The sequence below is a fragment of the Lepidochelys kempii genome, chromosome 4 (genome assembly GCF_965140265.1).
Source record: "Lepidochelys kempii isolate rLepKem1 chromosome 4, rLepKem1.hap2, whole genome shotgun sequence".
Taxonomy (NCBI): domain Eukaryota; kingdom Metazoa; phylum Chordata; order Testudines; family Cheloniidae; genus Lepidochelys; species Lepidochelys kempii.
In genome coordinates, this window is record NC_133259.1 from 134,557,118 (window position 1) to 134,573,270 (window position 16,153).

At 43.8% G+C, this 16,153-nt stretch overlaps 1 protein-coding gene across 4 annotated transcripts in view; it reads right to left on the minus strand.

Moving 5' to 3' along the window:
* SLC4A11 (solute carrier family 4 member 11) overlaps positions 1-16,153 on the minus strand; it is a 156,667-nt gene that overhangs the window by 30,891 nt on the left and 109,623 nt on the right. For all 4 annotated transcript variants that reach the window (XM_073342968.1, XM_073342965.1, XM_073342967.1 and 1 more), the window contains exons 10-13: positions 4,873-4,998; positions 3,102-3,215; positions 1,884-2,016; positions 1,158-1,231 (exon numbers count right to left, since the gene is read on the minus strand). In XM_073342968.1, coding sequence (XP_073199069.1) covers positions 1,158-1,231; positions 1,884-2,016; positions 3,102-3,215; positions 4,873-4,998 — 447 coding nt within the window. The remainder of the gene's footprint in view (positions 1-1,157; positions 1,232-1,883; positions 2,017-3,101; positions 3,216-4,872; positions 4,999-16,153) is intronic.

Here is a 16,153-nt window from a genome sequence, read left to right on the forward strand (position 1 = left end):
CGAAGGTAAAGACTGCAGGAGATTTGTTACTCTTACTTACCCATGGTCAAACACTGCAGAGGTGTACAGCAGAGAATTCATGAACTGTGACCAGTCTGGCCGAGAGACCAGAAACGCTTAGTTTAGATGCATCCTGACAGGCGTTGCTACAAAACCTGTATGTTTCCCTTTAAGGGAGCTGGACTGGTATAGCAGCTCATTCTGAAGTCATCTGTGCCGGTCTCCCTCCGTATCTGGCCACAGGTGGAGTGTCTTTATGTTACCCAGCACCTCGTGGTGCCTTGTGTTTCGAGGGTGCCGGGGCACTGCACAGTTAAGGGCTGACAGGAGGTGAACCCTGGCGATTTTCAGAGGGGCTGTACTCGACCTGCTCTAAGGGGCGCAATCTAAACGGTACCCAGTTCGCATTGAGGACGTCCCGTTTCAAACAGGACTACGTTAATGTGCTCTAGGTACCTTTTAGTGTGCACCAGCAGGATCGACACAGGGCAGCTGGAGCACAACGCTTCAGAGCGCTCTGCATTTTACATCCCTTCAGCCCGGGCATAGACTGCAAGGAGCAACTTTCACATAGCCCAGTACAACTGACGTGGACTCCAGAGCCCAGGTAGGTTACTCAAAGGGTTAAGGTTTTCCCCCCCCCTGCTATGCCCCACTTGCCCCAAAGTTCGCTGTGCTATTGATGGAGGAAGGGAGGATGGGTGCAGCCAGTCCACTGAATCTAAAATGATGGTGAATTTTTGTTGAACAGGGCTTTGAAGAGAAATGAAACGGTTCAGTAAAATGTACGTGGGTGGCAGGAAGCAAAAATTTCTACAGTGTCACTAAATTGCACCTTCTCCTTTCGATTTGAGTGTCTGATCCTAACAGAACAGCTGAAACAAGAGTGTCTATAATACAGCCTACATATCCAAAATAAAACCTTGTCATGAATCATCTTCCCATCAACACATTTTAGAAAAACTGAAGACCCTTCATGAATACTTAATAGACAACGAATGCTGTGTATACTGCAAATCACATTTTGCTGGGAGTTCTATAGGATGGTTTGCCTTGAAAAGAAATGGAATTTATGGTTGAAACCTAGTTATTTTCTTTCTACAGCAAAACTAAGCATGGATCAGAACTGAAACACACCACCTTCTTTCAGTGCTTACCTTTAATAATCCCTTTGAGTGCATCAAGCACAAATGTGATTGATATAAAAAGTGCAATGATTTCTTCTGTTGATCTACCAAAAAAAAAAAAAAAAAGCTCCCATGGATTAATATGGTCAGAGTCACAAAGTCTGAATACCCCCCAATATATTAATATACTTGTTATTTTATGAGGAAAGTGTACAGATTTTAGTTAAACACTGATTTGGATGATAGAACTAGCAAGTCTTGAAAACATCTTGCAAGCAGAAGTACTAAAAACTTGAATGAGCACATAATGTCCAAACCCAAAACTATATTCTCAGTTGAGAATATTCTAGTTTTGTAACATAGCGCTTGTTTACATGACATTTAGTTTGCTGAAAGTGGGGGTACCAATCTACAGTGCACCAGCCTGCTGAAGACTAACGGTCTCTGCAGACCCTGCTGATGTGTATTAACAGTTCATTAATGTGCTTTGATCTCCTCCTCTTTGAAACAGGACTAGATCAAAGCTCATTAATGAGCTGTTAATGCACATCAGCAAGGTCCACATGGAAAATTAGTCCATGGCAGGGTAGCGTCGGTTCAGTTCATACCCCAACTTGCTGTGAACTAATTGTTCATGTAGACAAGCCCATAGATTTTATAGCAAGTTCACATTTAGGAATTTCTGGAACATATGATTTTCTGTTTGCTGAATAATATAATCAAAATGGGACTTCCCTTGAAAAAAGCAAGAGGTACCTTTTAAAGAGCTTCATTACAAGACTGAAGTTAAAGAGAGAATACAGCACAAGAAAAAAACTGTTCCACAGTCCAATCCAGGCGTAGAAAGCACTAAAATCCAAGCTGTAGTCATCACAGATCCCTCGGATCACTGCAACAACAGTAAAACATTCAGTGGTGGATTCACGTTTTTAAGACATTATAGATAAACCACTCAGATTTATAGAGTTTAAGGTCACAAGGGACCATTAGATCAAGTCTGACCTGCATGTCACAGGCCATTAAATTTCATCCAGTTACCCTTGTACTGAGCCCAATGAATTGTATTTGGCTAAAGCACTAATTCGTTCAAAGGCAATAAATGGGCAATAGTTTTGATTCCATCTGTCAACACTACGGACCGTTCCAGATCTAAATGGAGGTTTAACGCTCACAGGAAAGAGAAAGAGAGAGAGGTCTTGCATTACATAGCTTGACCCTTTGGCTGCTGTTGAATTTTCTAGGTACCATGTAGCCAAATCTGATACAGCACATCTTAACATTCCATTCGTTCTTGTTAACGACCACTGGTAGCATAGCACACACAGAGGACCCGTCAAAAAAGTGTTAACATAATGTCAGTACCAATGTTTAAAGAATGATAATTGGGTGGATGGGGGCGGGGGGGGGGGGGAGACTGTTCAAATGTTTCTTCTGAAGGTAGCCAAGTAATAAGTATCTCTCTAGTGGAGAGCTAAGCCACCAAACCACCCCACTGTAATTTGACTTATTGGACCTATAATGGAAACACTGGTGGAGCCAACTCCCCTGTACCTTCAGCTAAGAAAAGGCTACCGTCACTGGTGAGCCATTGCTGAAAATCCACTTGTCACACCTGATCAGGACTATATATTAACGATGCATATTGCAGTCCCTGATCCTCAATGCATACAAATATTTATTCCCAAGTGAGAACAAAAACACATCCCACGGAAATTCAATTTTATTCTCATAAAAAAGCTGTATACTTTTTTTCATTTAAAATTATTCTGTTAGAAATCTCAGTGAAACAACACTCCCTAAATCCCTTTTCCAGGGCTGAAAGCAGGTCTGTAAAGTTTAGCTTTGCGTAGTTGTAGGCCTAGGATAGATTTACCTAGCGCAGCTCTAAGGAACGCAAGGCTCTCAGAGTGTTATCTCACCGATTCTGAGTGCAGTATGTTCTCTTCCATCCGCATTGTACTTTGGTAAACTTACCATTGATGTACAAAGCTAAAGGAGCTGTGGTTAAGAGTACAACTAGTGGCTGCCCTGAAAACAGAGCATAAAGAAGTCCACCGATACACTGGCCAACAATTGTCTTCTGCACATCTAAAAATAATGAAAAAGTAAGTTTTTTTAAGCCCAACTATTTACAAATGCACTTCCTACTAAGGGTATGGCTACACTGCAATTGCCTGAGGCAGGAGCCTTGGCTCTGGACCCCACGAGGAGGGAGGATCTCAGAGTCCAGTGTCCAGCCCAAGCCTGAAGGTATAAAACACAATTAAACAGTCCCTAAGCCTGAGCCCCGTGAGCCCGAATCAGCTGACACAAGCCAGCTGCAGGTGTTTAATTGCAGCATACACATGCCGTTAGCGATCAATTAGATTATTATTGCACTAATGTAAACCACCCAAGTCATGAATGCTAGCCACTAACAGCACTTACCGAGAGCAAGACACTCCAAACAAGGGACTACCCACAGATAGCAGTTAATACACAAAGGGCACAATCATTACTAGGGAATTCAAATTGATGGTACATAACCAAACTTACATTAATAGTCTAAAGAGAGACTTGGGATCCCAGGGAATTGCCCTTTCACATGGGGAGTAGAGGAATTTTTTTAAAGCAGTGGGTCTCAAACTTATTTGATTGCACCCCCCTTCTTTGTGTCTGTAATAGTTTGCGCCCCCCCCCCTTACACACCCACCCACCCATTGCCGGACAGGCAGAGCAGAGAGCCATGGCTGCTGGCTGGGTACACAGCGGCAGCACAGAAGTAAGGGTTGCAACGTGAAAAGGGACATTTGTCAATATCACTTTTCACAGCAGACTTACGACCCATTGCCAACCTCACTGCTGCTGCTGCCTCCCTGGGGCCGACAGCTGCGCCACTGCCTCCTGGTGAGAGCCTGAACCCGGGTAGTGGGGTTCCAGCTGTCAGCCCAAGGCAGCGGTTGTCCCCTTTATCCCTGCCCCCGCCTCCCCGGTGTGCATGGCCCTTCTGCATGAGCCCCAGCCTCCTGGGGCTGACAGTCCCAGCCCTGCTGCCCGGGGCTGACAGCTGGAGTGCTTAAAAAAAAACAAACAAATGCACAGCTTGCACCTTCCTTGACACATTCCTGCACCTCCCTTGGGAGGCATGCCTCATAGTTTGAGAGCCACTGATTGAAAGTGAAGCAAAGAGCAATTTTTCATTCATAAGTAGTACACAAAACAGGGTTGGATTCTCATCTGCACTAAGCTGCTGCTGAATTGCAAGCACAACGTAAAGGGGCCTTAGTGCAAAGAGCAATCAGGCCTACAGCAGGGATAGGTTGGGTGAACTAGAAGAGTGAGCAAATGTCTTCCACCAGGCTAGTTATTTGTATTACAATAGTCCCCCAAAGCCCCAGTCAGAAGCGGGGCCCCATTGTGTTAGGTGTTGTACAAACACATAAGCGTGGACTTACAACCCTTTGCACAGGATTACCTTTACTGTCATTGCAACACGGGTAGCAAGAACACAATGATAGGTCTGTACTTGTCTATGTACCTAGGGACACCAGAAAAGTTTGTATATAGATACAGATTCGTTTTTCTAATCTATTAAAAGAAATAAGGTGGGAGAACAACTGTCCATATTGTTACTGGAAAAGAAGTCCTTACCGACGTCTCCTCCACCAGACCTCGCTTATTTCATTATTTCCCCCAAACAGACGTAAAACAACCCTGACTGACAGATGGAGATAGGATTTTAAACCAAAAAGAGTGGGAAGCTCACCAATAACTCCTCTTGTGTTTTCATCATTTAGGGAACCAAATGCAATGGATGGCAGGAGGCAGGCAAAATATAAAAAGATCATCGTTGTGATGTATTTTCCTATGGCCTTGTTATTCCCAATAATCCCTGAAACAAACCAAAAATAGCGGTATTAATAATCAATAGCACAGTTGATTCTATGGCATTAAAACATTGCTCAAAAGACAGTCATGCAGATCATTAGTTATTGGGGACAATAATTTAATGGCTAAAATGAAAAACTGGAAACGTAGTCTGCATCCATTTAAAAGATACAATTTCCTGATGGGGTTTATGCCCAGCTATAGTACAAAGGCAAGCGATGGCAGATAACCCATAAGTAGTGAACATAGGTATGAAAGAATGTTCAGTGTTTCAACTTGAAAACCTACCTTTCTTAAGGAAAATTCCATTTCTGTTGAGGTGGGTTTTTTGTTTGTTATTTACAAACTATATCTGATTTTTCATTACGTTCCCATTTAGAAATTATTTACAGATACTTCTTAGGGACCAAGGAAGTGACTTAGGTGAAGGAAGCTGAACCAGTTGGGATAAAGTAACAACCAAACCTCAAGCCAAAGGTTTATTCGGAGGGTTGAATAAAAAAAAGGGTAAATTATTTTTCATTTTAGTGCACCTCTGCGCTCCCATCCGGGACTTACTGTATTAAATTTAGATGAATTATATGGCCCAAAGATATTAACATAAATCCAGTCACTATCCAACATTAAACATGGTTTGGGGTTCGGTATAGAGGCCCCTCAGCCTGCTTAGTACCTAAGCCAACACACCATTAAAAATCCATTTAACCTTTTGTTAAAAAAAAAAAAGAAAGAAGGGACACCAGTTAAAGCATTTGAAATGTAAATTATTGAGCAAGACTTATTTTACCCCTTTTCCTGGAAAGGGTCTTTACAGGGGAAAATACCTTGTGTGACAGTCTCTCAGGTGGTATCAAAGATGGTAATAACTGTCCTGGTGGGGAAAAGAGAAGATATTAGTTGAGATGGGCTGGAGCCATTGTTGTGGATGCTGTTGTTAAAGTCCAACCCTGTTTGATCTCTGGTGGTGTTTGGGATTCATCTGTAACTGGTAGGGTTGGCAAGGTCTTCTGGATCCATCTCTCTGGCTCGGTCTAGTCAGGACATTTCTCAGAATCAGGATGATGAAGGTCCAGGGCTCCTAGGAAATGGTGAGGTTGGCAGCCATGATGATGAAGCTTGCTTCAGTAGCCTCTGTCTGTTCTTCCTTACTTCCTCCCCAAAATAACTCTCTTTCAGGACCCAAAAAGAGAGTGATGGGTGGAATAGCCCATCCCTTCATCATTTTGTCCTCCAATTAGGCCCAATATCCGACGAGCCCATTTTGGTACATTAATTTCTGGTTCAACGGCTTCTTGTTTTACCAAACATGATCTTAACACAGTCCTTGAAATGCATCACCATGACCTTTTTGTTTGGACTCATTTAGTCTCTTTGTCTGGTTTTCTTGCACTTGTTTACAACATTCATTATGAAAAACAACTTGACCGGTTTTTCCATCCACATTTGCTATAGGTTATTGTAACATTTTGTCAACTTTCACATACTTTTTACTGTTGAGCTTACAATTAGGGCAGCTTTTTAAAAACAGACCAGAATTGGAAATGCCAAAAATGCCACCAGATAGCCTGTTCTAGCAGACAGGCATTCTAGCATCATCAGAAACAGGAAACACTGGAAATCTCAAAGGAAAACATGGTTTTGTTAGACCTGCAGCCTAATTTTCCAGACCCAAGAAGTTTGGACAGTTTGGACGAGGATCAAAGCCGCAGCCACATGTTAGGGGTTCTTAACTAAAAATCAAGCTTATGAACATTTTGCAGTTTGTCCTTTGTTAGGGCATGGCTACACTGGCAGATGTAGAGCACTTTGAGTTAAGCCTTCGTAGAGCGCAGTAGGGAAAGCGCTGCAGTCTGTCCACACAGAGAGCTGCAAGCGCACTGGCGTGGCCACATTCGCAGCTCTTGCAAGGGCCACAGAGAGCAGTGCATTGTGGTAGCTATCCCAGCACGCAAGTGGCTGCAACGTGCATTTCTAATAGGGGTGGGTGGGGTGGAGTGTGACAGGGAGTGTGTTCTGTGTGTGGGGGGGAGAGAGAGTGGGGTTTCGGGGGGCTGAGAGCATGTCAGCATTCTATCTTGTAAGTTCAGACAGCAGCAGACACCTCCCCCCGCAGCCCCTCTCTCTCACACACACATAGCGCATTCCACAGTAATGGTTGCTCTGTCTCGGAGCAGATAAGCAGCCCGATGTCAGAAACAGAGCTTTCAAAGGGCATATCTGCATTCCTGCAGCGATTCCAAAACAATGAGAAGAGTGGCCACTTGACTTAAGGGGATTATGGGACGTTTCTGGAGGCTGATCAGAGTGCAGCAATGCAACACCTCGTTCACGCTGAGGCCCGGGTGTTTCAGCCAAGGCACACCAAGCGTTAATCTTCTCGCCAAGGTGGAGTACCAGGAGCGCTCTACATGCCTTGCTAGTGTGGACAGGTAGTGAGCTAGGGCGCCCAGGGCTGCTTTAATGCGCTCTAACTCACAAGAGTAGCCAAGCTCTTAGTTTCAATATGCTAATCAATGGTCTTCTCAGCTCATAATACTTTTGATAGGAAAAACAACCACCAGGAACTACACTGTCCCAAACGGAAATCTGATAATGTTATAGGCTTGAATCATTAACACACAGGGGAAAAAACAGTTTATTTGATTTGATAATTTTACAGAAACAAGTGATACAATACAAGAATGCCCATGTTAAGGTTATATGCAGTATTGCTGCGTTGGTCCCAGGATATTAAAGAGACCCGGCGGGTGAGGTAATATCTTATATTGGACGAACTGAATGAACTCTCCTCACAAAACAAGATAAGACAAAAACACTATATCACTTGTGGGCGAACACTTTTCACAAAGCTATCACTCGGTATCTGACCTCTCGGTCCTTGTCCTCAAAGGAAACCTACATAAAACCTTCAAAAGACAAAGCCTGGGAGTTTAAATTCATAACTTTGCTAGACACTAAAAATCATGGTCTTAAAAATAAACACACTTGATTTTTGGCTTATTACAACAATGGTAACCCGCTAAGCCCCCCTTTTTTGTCTTATGACTGCAGGGGTGTTAATGGGTCACTTCACCTTGAATGGCCCCTTAGATTAGAACAGCTGTTAACTACTTACGCCAAACAATCTGCTCCACCTTGTATTTAACTGTGTCACTCTGTTTACATACCCCAGACCTGAAGAAGAGCTCTTTGTTGCTCAAAAGCTTGTCTCTCTCACCAACAGCAGTTGGTCCAACAGAATACATTACCTCACCCACCCTGTGTCTCAAAGGGCATGTTTATACTACAGCCTATGTCGGCAAAATTTATGTCGCTCAGAAGTGTGAATATTCCACCCCCAAGCGACATAAATTACACCAGCATAAGAGCTCCTGCACACAGTACTAAGTCGGCAGGAGAGCTTGTCCCGTCGGCATAGAGCGTCTTCAGCTATATGTATAGACATGGCCTCATATCCTGGAACCAACACAGCTACAGCAACGCTGCAAATTCATTGAGCTGCTGTTTCTTTCTGTACATACAAATATACCATGTGTAAAATTAGCATTTTTAACTTCAAATATTTATCACAATGATGTTTTTTCTTTTAAGTCAATGTCTGATGAGAGATCTAACAGGTTTATTTGCAGCCCAGAAACTGACCCAGTCCACTTCATCTGAAAAAAATGCAGGATGCATCATGACAGTATATCATTTGGAACAGCCTAATAAAACGAGTGGAAAAACAAACCACCTTCCTCTGACTGGGCAGTGTACGTTTGCAGCACAATCAGCTTGCAGTCCAGCTGTGACATTTGAGTGATTGACTGTTAGAGAAACTGTGACTTAAAACGGAGGTACCTCTATGAATTCAAACTGCCGGGGACAATGTTTATTTGTACCATTGCTCTATTTTTTGCGCTCTATAAATTTCCAAAATATTCAGTTAACTGTGTTGAGGTAAAAGTTAATTAATAAATAAATAAATAAAAATTGGTATCTGACTTTAAAAAAAACACACACAGAATTTTCTGGAGAATGCACAGATTAGAGTACTGTTGGCCTCAATTTACTTTCATATTCATGTTTATAACACAATTGATAAAAAGGGCTCAGTCGGAGGCTGACACATTTAGACCTACTAATTTTACATTTATTGAATAAACTTGAGGCATGCAAGGAGACGTGTGGGCATAGCTATTAGTAAAGCAAGTGTATTAGCCGTTGAATAAAAATCAGCTGAAAAGTTCAATTACACGGATGTGCTTCACAGACAAAGCCACATCTTTTAAACCCAAGGCAAACAAAGCATCAGTCACGTTTAAATTATAAAATATACTTGGCAGATGACATCCTCGGAGTCATTCCGAAAGAAGGGCAACATATACACATGCCATGCTGCAGTGCCACATTAGAGATATTTTTGAACTGTATTATGAATTGTTAGGGTAGACCCGGCTTTCTGATCTACCTCTCAGATCCATCCCCATTAAGAATAACGTAATCTCACAGTAATTTGCGGGAAGAGCGAAAGAGAGAAGTGAAAGGGAGAAGCGAGTCTGCTTTGTGTTCTTGAACAGCACAGATGGCCAGAATGAAGAATTTTTTTCTCCTTAGAGGAAGGCTGCTTATGAGAACACGTTCTTTAAGCTGGAATGCTCTATATTCAACAGATTCTTTCTTGGGTAAAGGGAAAATTCTCAAATTCAGTTTCCTGAACCTGAGTGTAAACAAACAGAATGCTCAGGGGGATTCTACCAACTTAATATCTTGTATTTCTTTTGGCTATTTATTATTTCCTGCCGACTTCTGTCCGCTTGGCAGGATGTATATTCACACGCATCCATATTTTTTTAATGGGCTTCACTTTCAACAAGAGGGCCCGAGCTGGGTATGGAAATGCCGAGAGTCTGTACAATTTGGCACTTGAACATAGCCAGAGATGGGGCTTTAGGAAGGCAAAACCCATCAAGCATTTAAAGTGAGAGAGCAAAACAGACAGATCAGGAGAGTGGCCACCTATTTAAGTTCACGTGAGTATTTACCAAAGGCGAGCTGCGGGCTCAAATTGCACTTGCAGGCTTAGGTGCTGATCAGTTAAGGCATTTTGCATGTTTGCAAAACACACCCTTTTCCAACAAGTCAGATTAATGACAGCACTTAAACTAAGCTTTTTACCTTTAAAGTTCTTTATAAACATCTTGTTCCTGGTGAGTATTATTGTACCTCACTATGGCCCTGATCCTGCAAAACACAAACACATGCATCATTCGGCTCACGTCTGTAGTCCTTCAATAGGACTGTTCACTTGGGCAAAGTTACATGCATGCTTAAGTGCTGTGCAGGATCCAGGCCTATGAGGGCAATCCTACTGATTTTAATTACAAAAAACTTGCATGGTGAGGTCATAACATAAGACTGGGTCAGACCAGTGGTCCATCTAGCCCAGTATCCTGTCTTCTGACAGTGGCCAATGCCAGGTGCTTCAGAGGGAATGAACAAAACAGGTAATCATCAAGTGATCCAACCCCTATTGCCCATTCCCAGGTCCTACTCAACATGAGTAAGGGTGGCAGAATAGGGTCAACAATAATTAATCTCAAACTCCGGTGAGACAGAGAAACTGAAGCAATGAGTTGCTAAGTGATCATCACAAGGACACAGAGGGTCAGTGTTATTGCTGACAACAAAATCCAGGAACACCTGTATCTTACTTCAGTGCACTTAGCTAATCATCAGTGTACATCTTTAAATTGTTTCAAAGTTCTCTCTTTGTATTGCACTGGTAGAGTAAAATAGCAAATCACAAAAAAAACCATTATACATTTAAAAAAACATACTGAAGGAATGGAAAAACAACATTTAAGAATACAGAGAATGTGTAAATCTTATGTATGATCAAAAAAAACCAGGGATATTTATTTATTTATTTGGGAAAATGTAGGCAGTTTTTCCAAAATCTGTATGATTTCATCAGGAATTTTAACTAAAATCTGCAGAATTTTTTAGGGACAAGTTCAGCAATGGAAAATCCTGAATTTGGCCCTATTATTTTATTAATTTTGTACATGATACTGGTAAATCAAAAGGAGAGTAACTCAAATATTTCAATAAAGTTATTAAAAGACAACTGCTGTTGGACCAAAGTTTATAGAAACAAAGCAAAATCCCACAAGCCAAACTGCAGGAGCTCAACAGTTCATAGCTCACCATGCATTTCATTTTACCCCCAGTTTTAAAGGACAGTTACAAGTGTCCCAGTCATTTGCATAATTCAAGTGTATCAAACCCAAGTGCTTCAGGCAAGAAATACAATCTCTATACAAATCATACACACCCCTAGAATCCTGTTGTGACATCCTGGTTCCATTGACATCAAAGGTGCTAGGATTTCACCCCTAGTCTTTCTGCTGCAAAAACACAAGCCTCTTATGCACTAAAGCACTCTTCTTTAGCTAGCACTAGCAGATCCCTTATCTTCACTTGAGGACAAAGCCACTAGGACAGCAAAATCCCCCCTTTCATGACATTCCAAAGACAATTTAACGGCTGGTCTTGTTGGCCTGCTCATACATTGCTACTGTGTCTTCTGCTCAGACTGCACACTCCACTTCAATAAAAAACAATGCCTTTGCTGTCACGTGAACCTCTGATGAGGCATGCATGGCTGTTTCTTAGTTTGGATAATTCAAATACCCCATTTGCAGTACCATGCTGCTTTGAGATGATCCAGAAACTTCATGGCCTTGGTCTCCTTCAGACCTGGTGCTTTGTGGAAGATGCTCACGGTTTCTCATCTGTTTTTCATCCCACGTATCCTTAAAGGATTACACCACTGCACTCTTGACTGCTGCAAGAATTTCAGCCCCTCCATCTATATTCTGTACAGACGTCAGTCACCATTACTGTTATTTCATAAATGCTAAGTATATTGACATGCAGTGCTGAGAATCATTGAACTGAGTTTCAGCTCTGACCACTACTCATACAAAACTTCTCTGATTATTTGAGCTAGTGATGTGCAAGGTACTTCACAAACACAAAATAAGAAAAGGTCCTTGCCTAAACTCATCAAACACATACTTACTCCTCTTTCATTGTGTTCCTGCTCTTCACTGATTTTTAGCACAAACTACAAAAATACATTACAGTACAGCTCGCCAGAAAAAACAGTTCCATTGAAATCAAAATGCTTTTGCAAAATTGTGTCATTTTAGTGAACTTCTGTTTTGGAGAAAAACTTGGAAAAAAATTCTGACAATATAGAACAGGGGTGGCCAACCTGAGGCTGAGAAGGAGCCAGAATTTCCCAACGAACATTGCCAAGGAGCCACAGTAATATGTCAGCAGCCCCCCATCTGCTACCCCCTCCAGCCCCCAGTGCCTCCCGCCCACCGGCAGCCCCGCCAATCAGCACCTCCCCCTCCCTCCCACTGCAATCAGCTGTTTTGCAGTGCGCAGGAGGCTCTGGTGGGGAGGGGGGAGGAGCGAGGGCATTGCATGCTCGGGGGAAGGGGCAGGAGCCTTGGGGGAAGGGGTGGAGTGGTGGCAGGACCTGGGGCAGAGCAGGGGGTTGAGCAGTGAGCACCCCACAGCACTTTGGAAAGCTGGCGTCTGTGGCTCCAGCCTCGGAGTCCGTGCCTGTGCCAGGAGCCGCAAATTAATCTCTGAAGAGCCGCATGCGGCTCCGGAGCCACAGGTTGGCCACCCCGATACAGAAAATCGGAACAAAATGTTTCTTTTTTTTAAAAATGACTTTCCATTTCCATTTTTTTAATATTTTGTATAATATAAAATAAAGTAAAAATCAAACCAAAAAGTGTTCTTATTTATTAAAAAAATAAAAAAAAAATTCTTCACGGAATTTCAAAGTTCAGATTTCATTCCAATTTAAAACGTCAGATTTTGAAATCTTGAAATCCTTCACAAGATGGAATTTCCACCCTCCGCATTACTCTCATTTATAGGCATTTGTACAGCACTCCCTGTTGTAGTCTCTGTGCCCCTCACAAAAAAATACATAAAGCATCACCTCTTGAAGGCTCAGCTCTATTGCCTTCTACTAGGCCAGTTCTTCACAGTGATAGGGGCTAGTGGTAGATTCCTTTAGAGCTGGGTACCATTGTTACATGGCTGCTTTGAGGAAAAGTTCACTTAAGAGGTGTGATGTGCAGCATGGTCTGCAGGGGAGAGATCTGGGCTCAGTTTGGTCTGCTGCCAAAGTCTGTTCCATCCTAGGAGTTTTTCACTGAAAATTCTCTGTTCTGCCCAACACAAAAGAAACCTGGGATCTGTCAGCGGACGTCACAGAGCAGCGTAGCACAGTGCGGAGGAGAGAGAGATGGTTCTGGGAAAACAGGGTTCAGAGCCCAGTCAACGTTCTTAATGTGAGAACAAGGATCTTGAATTGGATTCAGATTTCAATTTGCAGTAAACATAGAGTGGAGCGCATTGGGAAGATGGGTTCCTGCCTGCAAACATCTGGGTGCTGCCCCAGATGCAGCTTGAGTCATCCTAGGTAGAGTGAGCAGCTATAGTCCAGTCTTGAGGTGACAAAGGCATGGATCATTGTAGTTAGCTACACATTGCATATTACTCATCCAGCATTTTGCATCCAAGGGACTCCATGTGCTTTACAAATGTTAATTTCTCCTCACAATCCTCACAGGCACAGAGAGATGGAGTGACTTGCCCATGGTCACACAGCAAGTCACAGGTAGAGCTGGGGTCATAACTCTGATAAAAGAAAAGGAGTACTAGTAAGCTACAGCTCACTTCATCGAATGCTCAAATAAATTGGTTAGTCTTTAAGGTGCCACAAGTACTCCTTTTCTTTTTGCGAATACAGGCTAACACGGCTGCTACTCTGAAACTCTGATAAAGTATCTCCCCGGCCACCAGACAAACACAAAAATGCATATGCAAAGAAATGACTTTTTTGTAGCTGCACTAGGCACTTGAATTCCACTTCTGAAAATAATTTTCTCTGCATGTCTTTGCCCACAATTGGCTCATACGATACACTCTGAATATCTAGCTCTAAGTGGGGACAATCTAGGAAAGACTGAAACTCTGTCTTTATACCACCTTGTAAACATTTAGCTGCTGCTGAACAGTTCTGACAGTCACAGCCTGCCTGGATACACCTTCAGCACTCAAGCACAATTGGGTATAGAGCACATGAAGGATAAAGGAAACTAGACCCATTTCACTCAGCCCAGCAGAATGGCAGTCCAGAAGGCAAAAAGTTCCTTGCCCTCAGTGGTGGGAGCTAACAGGAGGGCTGCGGGCTGAAAGCCCCATCTTTAGGTGCCTTTTCAAGCATATTACAAAATGGACAAAAGAAAGGGTCTGACACCAATGTTCATATGGGGCTGGAGAGCGAGCCCCCACTGCCTGGCTCACCACTCTGGGTGTTGTGATCTGGCACACAGGGGCGCTGTGACACAGACGGTGTGCCACGTTCCAATGCCACTGACTCACATTTGGCCTAGCTGCCCCTTTGTCATGACTGGCTGGGTCAAACCTGACTGGTGCTACGACCCCATGCGCCAGGTTGCAATGGGGAGCTGGGCCCTGCCCTGTGGGACAGGAGCAGCTGCTGCCAGGTGACTTGCTCTTCCAGCCCAGCACTAATGACCCATCGGCCCCCGTGGTTGCAAAATCTGGCTCCACCAGGTTGTGCCATTCACAAATTGCCAAATATATTTGAAAAATTAATTTTTCCAATCGCCAACCCAGCCAACTAGGGGGGAGGTGCGGGGCATTCTGGGTCCTGTCCCAACGCCCTGAGATGCATCGCTTCGCATCCCAGCAATCCCTGTGCTTCCATCCACATTTGGCGCCGTCTTTCAACATTTTTTATACTACGCATTCTGTCTTCCCTTTCAGTCTGTGGGAATGGAGCCCAAAGTGCTGAGGAGTCTGCTGATGGGTCTCGCCAGCACATCATGAATGGCAGTCGAGTTAATCCTTAAGCTCCAAACTGACAGTGAGGACGCCGACGATGTCAACTCGCGGAATGCATGGGACATGAGATTGCTTGTGGTATTCATGGACATGCTCACCACCGTGGAACACCGCTTTTGGGCTCAGGAAACAAGCACTGAGTGGTGGGATCACATTGTCATGCAAGTCTACGATGACGAGCAGTGGCTGCAGAAATTTCGGATAAGAAAAGCCACTTCCATGGGGATTGTGTGATGAGCTCGTCCCCACCCTGCAATGCTAGGACACGAGATTGAGAGCTGCCCTGATGGTGGAGAAGCGGGTGGCTATTGCAATCTGGAAGCTGGCAACTCCAGACAGCTGCCGATCAGTCGCTAACCAGTTTGGAGTGGGAAAGTTGACCGTTGGAATCGTGTTGATGCAAGTTTGCAGGGCCATTAATCGCATCCTGCTCAGAACCATCATGACTCTGGGTAACGTGCATGACATTGTGGCTGGCTTTGCACAAATGGGTTTCCCTAACTGTGGAGGGGCGATAGATGGGATGCATACTCCAATTCACACCAACCCACGTAGCCTCTGAGTATGTTAATCGGAAGGGGTATTTCTCTATGATTCTCCAGGTGCTTGTGGATCACCGTGGGCGTTTCACTGACATTAATGCAGGCTGGAACACAGGCCTGTTCAGGAAGCTGCAAGCCGGGCCTTTCTCCCAGACCAGAAGATCAACATAGGGGAAGTCAAAATGCCCACTGTGGTCCTTGGAGATCCCGCTTACCCTTTAATGCCGTGGCTCATGAAACCCTACACAGGGAGCCTTAACAGCAGCAAGAAGCAGTTCAACAACAGGCTGAGTCGGTACGGAATGACTGCGAGTGTGCTTTTGGCTGTTTAAAGGGCTGCTGGCGCTGTCTGTATGGGAAGCTGGACCTGGCCGATGACAACATCCCCACGGTTATATTCACATGCTGTACCCTCCATAACATTTGTGAAGGGAAGGGTGAAAGATTCACTGAGGCATGGATCTTGGAGGTTCAACACCTGGAGGCTGAATTTGAACAGCCAGAGAGCAGGGCTATTAGAGGAGCCCAGTGCGGGGCTGCAAGGATTAGGGATGCCTTGAGGGAGCAATTTAAGGCTGAAACCCACCAGTAATGGCTGGTGCCCTGCATGGGAGTGAAGTGCAGTGGTTCCAATGTTAGTAGGAATCTGTGTTTGCTACACTGACTTGC